The 10,771-nt window shown below is 48.4% G+C and overlaps 1 protein-coding gene across 1 annotated transcript in view; it reads left to right on the top strand.

Moving 5' to 3' along the window:
• The first annotated feature begins 7,803 nt into the window (after nucleotides 1-7,803).
• DNAJB13 (DnaJ heat shock protein family (Hsp40) member B13) overlaps nucleotides 7,804-10,771 on the top strand; it is a 14,438-nt gene continuing 11,470 nt past the window's right edge. Inside the window, exons 1-4 of the mRNA XM_018568777.1 lie at nucleotides 7,804-7,933; nucleotides 9,251-9,354; nucleotides 9,713-9,874; nucleotides 10,590-10,747. Coding sequence (XP_018424279.1) covers nucleotides 7,866-7,933; nucleotides 9,251-9,354; nucleotides 9,713-9,874; nucleotides 10,590-10,747 — 492 coding nt within the window. The 5' untranslated portion in view covers nucleotides 7,804-7,865. The remainder of the gene's footprint in view (nucleotides 7,934-9,250; nucleotides 9,355-9,712; nucleotides 9,875-10,589; nucleotides 10,748-10,771) is intronic.

Genomic DNA, 10,771 nt, shown 5'->3' on the forward strand with positions numbered 1-10,771 from the left:
CCAGTGCTCAGGGGACCAGCTGACTCTGCAGGAAGCTAACACTTTTAAACATCAAAGAGCAGTCTCCAGTGTGATTTAATCAGCATTTGAAATGTCTTTAATATCACTTTAAAATTACATTAAACCCTCAGATTTTGTAACATAAAACAATACTGTAATGTGCGCCTTACTGTAATCCATGGTAGTTTCCCTTCTCTTTGCTGCTCTTCCTTTTAAATCCTTATCTCTTCTCATGCTGGGGAGAACTTCCGTTTTGCAGCAGACTGCCTCTTCTCTGGAATGTTACATGGTGTCTGTGTGCGCGCTCCCGACCTGAGCCAGGACTACAGGATGACGTCCTCCCGACATCCACATGTTAGATTGGCAACAGCCGCTGCCTTCATGTGCCGTTGTTTTACTCTTTTCTGCCATGTTTGTGTCTGAGCAATTCTCCTAATCAGAGCAAGGTATTTTTTTTTCTCTTTTAAAAAAAAAAAAAAACTTTATTGCTTTTGTTTTTTCCATAAACAACCTCTTCATTGCATTGTGTACTGTGTGATGGCTGCAATCCTTTTTTTTTAAAGAATTATTTCCTATGTGTTGATATATATTTAGATAATCAATTTAATATTTATATTGCTGCATTTAAAAAACACAAATTTTGATTATTCTTTATTGATTTAAAAGTATGAGCAATGTAATCCTAAGGGCTGGTTCAGCCCTCACACAGTACGCAATGCAATGAATAGGTTGTTTATGAAAAAACATAAGCAATAAAGTTTGTTTAAAAAAAAAAGAGAAAAAAAAATACCTTGCTCTGATTAGGAGAATCGATCAGACACGAACACGGCAGAAAAGAGTAAAACAACGGCACATGCAGGCAGCCTAAGGCAGAAATCTAATGTGGGCGGGGATGTGGATGTTGGGAGGACGTCATCCTGTAGTCCTGGCTCAGGTCGGGAGCGCGCACACAGACACCATGTAACATTGCAGAGAAGAGGCACTCAGCTGCAAAACGGAAGTTCTCCGCAGCATGAGAAGAGATAAGGATTTAAAAGGAAGAGCAGCAAAGAGAAGGGAAACTACCATGGATTACAGTAAGGCGCACATTACACTATTGGTTTATGTAAAAAAAAAATCTGAGGGTTTAATGTTACTTTAAAGATGAAGGTAAGCTGAAAATTGCATTGGTTTTTTTCCCCTGTGTTCTATTACTTTTCTTCCCTCTGTTTTCCAGCAGAATGCCAGCATGCATCGTGAAAGGATGCCATTTTCATTGGCGCCAAAGGGATCCCGACGTCACCCTGCACGTGTTTCCACGTAACCCCGAGATGATAAAGAAATGGCTCCTGCAGATCTATTGTAATGAGGACGGCCTGGAGGAGTTTGTGACGAAGATACAGACCAGCAAAAAAGGAGTCTATCGCATCTGTTCAAAACACTTTGCCGCCGAGTGCTACGAAAGGAGAAAATTCGGAAAGGCCTTCAGAAAGGATGCCGTGCCCACAATTTTCCCGTGGACCCAGCTGTACCCTTTGGAAGAGGAACGCGAGGACCACCCTTATGCCAAAAGAAAGAGACTCAACAAGTGCTTGGCCGATGAAAGTACTAAGGCCGCATCAACAGATGACACCGTGCAACCGCCCGCACCGTCCACCTCCAGGTCCATACCCACGCCTCAGGAATTCGTCATGTCGCAGTTTACCAGTAAAATATTAACTGACAATTTCCCCGAATTCCCGACCACGCAGTACTTCGACGTTTGCGCGACAGACGGCGGCAGTTTTTTGTCAGCATGCCAGAGCGTGGAAGAGATGGGATATTTCAGCCATCCCAGTTTTCACAGTCAGGGAAGACCGTACCAGCCAAGGACTCGCCGAACGGTCGGCACGCTAGCCAGTTTTTTTCCGACGCAGTCCAATAAAGCCGTCCAGTTTGACAAATCCATGGGAACAACGAAAAAATCGGTGCAGGCATGTCGAAGGCCACCTCACAGGTCTGTAGCGCTTCAGTGCAACCTGGCCAACCTCCCCGTGCTATCGCAAGCATGGAAACGATCTGAGGTTCGTCAACCCGCCGGTCCGTCTACAGACCCCTCTCTGGTAGACATCATTGAAAGATCCATGACAGTTCAGGTTATGGAGGAGGAGGAAGAACCGGTGTCACCCGGGATGTCCTGCGTTCAGAGCTCTCCAGACGCACAGTCCGACACAATGGACCAACTCGAGGTAGAACACGAGGAAGCCTCGGTTTCTGAATTTGAGCGTTTTGAGGAAAGGTACAGCTCATTTGTGGAGGTCAAGGTGGAGGAGGACACTCGAGAGGGGCATGAAAGCAATCCGGTGACTACTGATCCTAATGACGTTGACATGACGCCTGTGTTCTTGCCGGAAAACCAAACTCCGACTGACCACGTCAATGACAGAAAGTTTATCGTCTTTGAGTCCTGCTTGAATCAGTTGTTCATGTGCTGCAAATGTTTAGGGATGACGAATTGCCCCGGAAACATAGTAAAAGTTAAAAAATACAGCATTGGCTCGGCAGTTTTGGTGACCGCCGTCTGCTCCCTGAAGCACGACTTTCACCTGTGGACTAGCCAGCCCATGATTGGAGGAATGCCGGCCGGGAACCTTCTTATATCTTCTGGTATTTTATGCAGCGGCTCCAATTTTCACAAGCTAGAGAGTTTTTTCCGCCTTGTGGGCATTCTTGGTATCTCACAGTCTACGTATCACAAAAACCAAAATCTGTATTTATTCCCCGCCATCGATCACCACTGGAAGCTGGAGAGAAGAAGCATCATCCAAGGCCTACAAAGCCGACCCGTAGTGCTAGTGGGTGAGTGCAAGCCATCCACGTCCCGTGCCAAGTGCTGCACCTACAGTTTCCTAGAATACCAAACTAAAAAAATCATTGACTTTCAGGTGGGAGCGTTAGATCCTTCTCTTACCCCAGCAGGCCTCGAAGAGAAGACATTCCAAATGACACTTGACCGGCTGCTGGAGGAAAGACTGAATGTCCGTGTAATTTGCACAGGACGAAACGCCGGGATAAGAAAGTTGTTGAAGAAACACTACGGTCACATCAAGCACCAGTATGACGTCTGGCATGTGGCCAGATCCGTGGCCAGCAAGATTTCAAAGGCAAGCAGAAAGCATGGCTGCCGTCAACTCTCGAGGTGGATTGGGCCCATCAAAAACCATTTATGGTGGTCAACCAGGACCTGTCCACACAATCCAACTTTACTAAGAGAGAAATGGGTTTCTGTAGCGTACCACGCCTCAAACCAACATCAGTGGCGCGGCGCAACGCTTTATGACTCCTGCTATCACAAGGAGGAAGAAGACCACCAGGAATGGCTGACGGAGGGTTCCAAGGCCCACCGCCAACTGAAGGACATTGTTCTAGATAAAAATCTACTTAAAGACTTGAAGCACCTCTCTGATTTCTGCAACCCCGAGGAGTTACAGGTGTTTCATAGTATCGGCCGGAAGTACCGTGCCAAGAGATCTCGTTATACTATTGACGGCTTGGTGGCCCGTTCACAGCTGGCCGTTCTGGATTATAATCGGAACATCAACCAGGTACAAAGTGTATTGAATACCAAAACGTGCTCCCATGATGGGCAGGGAGATCAAACCTGGTATGGCCACATCCAAGCTGGTAAGGACGGTGTGATATCTAACGTTTGCGAGCCCTCCAACCAAGACTTCACGAAGGAGATCCTGGCTGATGTTCTGTCTGTTGCCGCTGGAAAGAAAAGTTTTGGTTGGACGTCCCGAGAGGTCTCCAGAAATGGGACTCCTCTTCCGTGGCCGTCCAGTCCTGAAATGCTGAACAAATCCATATATAGATTTCCTCAAACGGTTGAGTAGATGGACCTGTGCGGGATGGAAAAGATCTTCCGGTTGTTTAAAGGCTGATGGACCTTCTTCTAACTGCTGTAGCATTTTTTTTCTTAATTTATTCAACTTTATTGTTTTCTTAACTACCATTTTTTTTTTAAAGTATTCCTACAGTCACAATTTTTGGTTTGTTAAAATCTTCCAAAAATGAACTTAGTCACTTTTTACTGAGTCGGTTGTTTGTGTGGATGTTTGGCACATGGGCCATTACGGTTTTTAAAGTGACTCTGTCATGAGAAGTACATGGGGGCTGCCATTGCTGGTTCCGTGTGGCTATGCTTGTTCCAAGTCACAGACAGCCATAAAAAGAAAGCATCAGCATGGCTGCATCTTCAAGAAAGGGTCAGTAATTGCAGCATCCATTGTTCTCTCAAGACAGGTTCCCTGAGGACACAAAACTTTAATTTAAATGTGTTCCTTTGTAGCTGCAAAATATATAAATACACATTGCGCGCACCAAAAGCTTTAGCTAACCCAGTTATTACTATATAAAATTAGTGATGACATCATCACTGTGCTACATGTTGCCTGTGCAGAGGGCAGAGCTGTGGGAGGGACCCAGCAGGCCCTACCGACTACAGCAAACTACAGGAGGCGACGGAGATAAGACCAGTCACCCTGCACAAGGAGAAAAAGCAGCAGTGACTGGTATTTATTACAGAAGGGGGTGGAGACAAGACCATTCCCCCTGCACAAGGAGAGAGAGCAGCAGTGACCGGTCTTGAACGTTGCTTGAGTCTTTTAATAAAAAGATTAGCAGCAGTGACCGGTCTTTATTATAGGAGGGGGGGCGGAGACAAGACCAGTCACCCTGCACAAGGAGAGAGAGCAGCAGTGGCCGGTCTTTATTACAGGAAGCTCCGAGTCTCACACTGGATGACTGCACAGATCTGGAAGAAATACACAAAGCTCACCAAGAAGAACACACAGGACTTGTATTTGGGTAATATCCCGGAGTTCAGCTTTAAGGATATCTTCTTCAATAGTGGGACAATTTATGTAGCGCACTTCTCCCTGCTGCTTCTCAAAACCACGAACTAGCCGGTCTGATGGGTATAAGGAAGGATAACTCTGGTTTCAGCACGACCATTTTAGTGTTTAAAGTTGAAGTCCAAGTAGATGGTTATATACTGATGTTATACAGAGATGTCCTCTGTTGCGGTTTCCCTTTCACTTACAGGTCTCCGCACCACCCCACTTTGTTGCTGGACAGTGAAAAAAAAGAAGCAGCAGACCGATGAGCTTTCTTCTCCTATCAGTGTGCTCAATGCACTACAACACACTTGACTAGCCCCCCCCCCCGAGGCTGATACGGCGGACAATCAGCGCCTGGACGCAAACAATTTGCATTCAGGGGTGATTAATATTGATGGGCATGTTACATCACAGCACAACGCGCCAAAAAAATGGTGCGTGCCTGACTTTTGGTCTGTTGTGGTGCATTGGGCAGTCCATTGAATATCACTGTCTGTATAGTGCTAGCACCCAGTAACCCCGGGGGCACACAAGCCAAAAATGTTCCTGCTTCTTCCTGCCCTCATTCCAAAATTAGATCAATGGACAAACAAGATGGAGGCCAGAGTTAAAGTGTACCTGTGGGAACCAAAACATGGGGGCTGACATGTTTTTTTAAAGGTGCAGGCTCTGGTACTGGCGTTTACTTGGGCAGTAACTGATGTGAATGCAGGATGGTTACACTAGATATGCTTCATGCATTTCCCAGGTCATTGGCCTGTGGGGGTGAGATCTTCCTGCCATCCACAGATTACACTTTGGGGATAACCCAGATCTCCAACCAAACTTCTCCCTTGGTTCTGGATGGAGTGGGGAAGGGTTACAACCTCTGTCAGATTTCTATGATTTTCTATATCACCAATGGGGATAGTTCCTCTCACTTCCTGTCCGGTCATGGGGAACAGGAAGTGAGGTGGGTTCTCTCCAGTGGGGGCCCTGACAGCAATGAAAAGGTTATAGTCCTTTCTCTCTAATTTTTGCTTTAAAATGTTCAGTGTCACCCCAGTGTGGAGGAAACCCCAGAGAACTCGTACTATAGATCAGGCCTTCTTAAACTTTCTCCACTCGTGACCCCTTTTTGGCCGAGGACTCGCACAAGTACTGGCCATACCCCCCTGATGGCGGTCCTGGCCGGGGACTCGGATCGCGACCCCCCTGTTCACTTGCGGGACCCCATATGGGGTCGCAACCCACACTTTAAGAAGCACTGCTATAGATCACCAACACTGAAAGGGAACTGCCTGCTGATAGCAAGCCGGACTCAAAATCTGGATGTTTACAGCCAGATTTCAGATGAGAAGGGGGTCCCAGAACGATGACACATTGACACCGGGGGGTCCCAGAATAATGGCACATCGACACCGGAGGACCCAGAACAGTGACACACCCAGAATAATGACACACTGATACCGAGGGGGCCCAGAACAATGACACCCTGACACCGGGGGTCCCAGAATAATGACACACTGATACCGAGGGGTCCCAGAACGATAACACACTGACACCGGGGGTCCCAGAACAATGACACCCTGACACCGAGGGTCCCAGAATAATGGCACACTGACACCGGGGGTCCCAGAATAATGACACACTGACATCGGGGGTCCCAGAGTAATGACACCCTGACACCGAGGGGTCCCAGAACAATGACACCCTGACACCGAGGGGTTCCAGAATGATGGCACCCTGACACCGAGGGGTTCCAGAATGATGGCACACTGATACCGGGGGTCCCAGAACAATGACACCCTGACACAGAGGGGTCCCAGAACGATATAGCACACTGACACCGGGGGTCCCAGAACAATGACACCCTGACACCGAGGTGTTCCAGAATGATGGCACCCTGACACCGGGTGTCCCAGAACAATGACACCCTGACACAGAGGGGTCCCAGAATGATGGCACACTGACACCGCGAGTCCCAGAATAATGACACACTAACACTTGGGATCCCATAACCACAACACACTGACACTGGGGGACACAGAATGATAGCACAGTGACACCGGGGGTCCCAGAACAATGACACCCTGACACCGAGGGTTCCCAGAATGATGGCACACTGACACCAGGGGAACCCAGAACAATGGAACAGTGACACCGGGCGGTCCCAGACCGATTCCACACTGACACCGGGGAACCCAGAACGATAGCTCACTGACACCGGGGGTCCCAGAACAATGACACACTGACATCGGGAGTCCCAGAATAATGACACACTAACACTTGGGATCCCAGAACCACAACACACTGACACTGGGGGACGCAGAATGATAGCACAGTGACAACGGGGGTCCTAGAACAGTGACACACTGACCCCAGGGGACCCAGAATTGTGACACACTGACACCGGGAGACCCAGAACAATGACACATTGACACCGGGGGTCCCAGATCAATGACACGCTGACACGGGGGGTCCCAAAATAATGACACACTGACACCGGGGGGACCCAGAATGATGACACACTGACACCTGGGGTACTAGAACCATAACACACTGACACCTGGGGTCCTAGAACCCTAACACACTGACACCGGGGGACCCAGAATGATAGCACAGTGACCATGGGGATCCCAGAATGATGGCACACAGACATCGGGGGTCCCAGAATAATGACACACTGACAACGGGGGACCCAGAGCAGTGACACACTGACACCGGAGAACCCAGAATGATGACAGATTTTATTTCTCTGTATTGTACAATGTGATTGGTCGGTGCTGTGATAAACTGACAGATTTAATTTCCATGCATTGTATTGTCCAGGCAGCATATCTGTCCACATAGTGAACGGCGCCATATGTTCTGCTGCCACCTTAAGGCAATTGTTGGAAGTGCAGCTCAGGGTTGTGGACATCATTCTGCCCCGCCTCTTTTCCCGGCCAGGGTCGCCACGGTAACGGAAGAGCGTTCTTCCCAGCGTGCAGTGCAGGCGTCCCTGGCAACCCGGTGAGGACAAACATGGGGCAGGATTACTACTCGGTGCTGGAGATTCCCCACAGTGCCACCGACACCGACATCAAGAGAGCGTGAGTATAACCCGATTCTACCCTGATATATCCCCCGCATTCACCTAGATATATTATACACCCTGGGGGTGCAACCTGTAATATCTTCCCCCAATTATCGAATATGTAATACAGCCCGGGGGTGCAACCTGTAATATATTCCCCCAATCATCAAATATGTAATACAGCCTGGGGGTTTAACCTGTAATATATTGTCCCAGTATGTAATACTGCCTGGGGGTGCAACCTGCAATATCTTCCCCCAGTCATCCAATATGTAATACAGCCTGGGGGTGCAACCTGTAATACATTCCCCCAGTCACCTGGTATGTAATACAACTAGGGTTGCAACCTTTTCTTCCAGCGAAACCCAAACACTCTAGCGATGCACGGACATTTTTTGGGGGGAGAACGAGTTGTGGCTTATTCATATGCAAATAGCGCCACCCATTCATATGTAAATATCACAGTCGGGACTATTTTTAGTGGGGGGGCGCAGTAGCCCCTATCTTAATTTTGGTTGCCCCTGTCTGCCTGGCATCTTGTGTCCGGGTTCCAGCTGCCATGAAACCCGAACACAGCATTCAAAACCCGAACTGTCCGGGTGAATACCGGACAGGTGACAACCCTAAATACAACCTGGGGGTACAACCTGTAATTTCTTCCCCCACTCATCCAATATATAATACAGCTTGGGGGTACAACTTGTAATATCTTCCCCCAATCATCCAATATGGAATACGGCCTAGGGGTGCAATCTGTAATAGCTTCCCCCAGTATGTAATATAGCCTGGGGGTACAAACTGTACCATCTTCCCCAATTATCAAATATGTAATACAGCCTGGGGGTGTAACCTGCAATATTTTCCCCCAATCATCCAATATGTAATACAGCCTGGGGGTACAACCTGTAATATCTTCCCCCAGTCACCCAATATGTAATACAGCCTGGGGGTACAGCTTGTAATATCTTCCCCAGTTACCCCAGAGTAGTTACAGCCTGGGGTCGCAGCTTGACATATCTTCCCCCAGTCACCCCCATCCCCTATATGTAGTACAGCCAAGTAGTGCAAACTGTAATATTTTCCCTCCGTAACCCTAATATTTGAGGCAGTCAACCTAAAATATGTACACCAATGCTCCTTTAGCGTATAGACTGATGTGACCGTCTCAGTGTTCTCTGTACCGCCCTACGGAATATGTCAGAGCTATATAAATGTATAAAAATAATAGTGTGTGACTGTGGGGGGGGGGTCATTAGAGTGTAAGCTCCTCTGGTGCAGCGTACAGTGCTATGGATTATGTCGGTGCTTCATATCTGTGTTCACTGTCATCCAGGTACAGGAAGTTGGCCCTGAAATACCACCCATTAAAAAATAAGGAGCCATCGGCCCCGCACCGTTTCAGGCAGATCGCTGAGGCGTACGACGTTCTGAGTGACTGTAAGTAGCCGTGGTCTGTAGACCTGCTGTGCCCATTATGAGGAGCTCCCACCATCCCTGTGCTGAGTTCCCGGGTCTGTACACCTGCTGTGCCCATTATGAGGAGCTCCCACCATCCCTGTGCTGAGTTCCCGGGTCTGTACACCTGCTGTGCCCATTATGAGGGGTTCCCACCATCCCTGTGCTGAGTTCCCGGGTCTGTAGACCTGCTGTGCCCAGTATGAGGGGCTCCCACCATCCCTGTGCTGGATTTCCAGGTCTGCACAGCTACTGTGACCATTATGAGGGCGCAGCAGACATATAAAAAGCCAGTATCTGACTCAGTCCACCGATAACCATTGTGGTTTGTTCCCGGCAGTGAGGAAGAAGGCCACCTATGACAAATTCGGAGAGGAGGGTCTGAAAGGCGGGATCCCGGCTGAATTCGGAGGTGAAGAGGCCTGGACCTCGAGTTACGTTTATCATGGGAATCCGGAGAAGACATTTAAGGAATTTTTCGGAGGAGATAATCCATTTGCAGGTGAGAGGTGAACGATGATAACAATCCAGTCAGACGGAAGTCACAGCTCATGTAGAGAAAAGCCACATACATTTTACGTAAAAACAGAACTCCTGCCCTACCTTCAGTCTTGTACAGGATCCTCTCCTGCATTGAAGTTGCTTACTCTCCATTCCTCTCTCTCTCTTCCTCTTCCTCTCTCTCTTCCTCTCTCCCCCTCCCTCTCTCCCTCCCTCCCTCATCATCAACATGCTAATTAAAACCTTTCCGTCTTCATTGCATTCCTTATTTTATACCCAGCGATGCCACCTCTGGGTCTCCGTGCTTTCCTATACAATGCAGGCAGATCATGGCTTGTGGAAGGGCCAGCAAGAGGCTGTACATAGCCTCCTGAATACATCACAGCATCCTGCCGCAGAACTTCTCTCAACAGGCCTGATACAAGCAGTGGGCTGACTCTTGGGATGTGTTATGCAAATATGAAAATGACTTGATGATTGTATATCAGTCTGAAGGAGTGGGTGTTCCCAGGCAGACTGTATTTGCATGCAGATTGCCTTAGGTAATGCCCACATGTGACGCTGAGGAGGAAATGAGCAATCGTGACAACAAAAACACTTTCATGCAAAATGTCCCACTTGCCAATCCGTCGTACATCAGGACCAATAGTTTCCTTGCTTGCAGTATTACAGACAGTGACGTCCAATTGTTTTCTTGTCCTTTATACCCACCCAAGACTTTTTCACGCCGGATGGCTCGGAGGTGAACATGGGCTTCGGAGGTCTGCGAGGAAGAGGGGTGAAGAAACAGGACCCGCCCATTGAGAGAGACCTCTTCCTTTCATTGGAGGACTTGTATTTCGGCTCCACAAAGAAGATGAAAATTTCACGCAGGGTAAGGCAACGATGTGGGGCGGGG

Source organism: Nanorana parkeri, unplaced genomic scaffold, assembly GCF_000935625.1.
Source record: "Nanorana parkeri isolate BGI_ZX_2015 unplaced genomic scaffold, ASM93562v1 scaffold1242, whole genome shotgun sequence".
NCBI lineage: Eukaryota > Metazoa > Chordata > Amphibia > Anura > Dicroglossidae > Nanorana > Nanorana parkeri.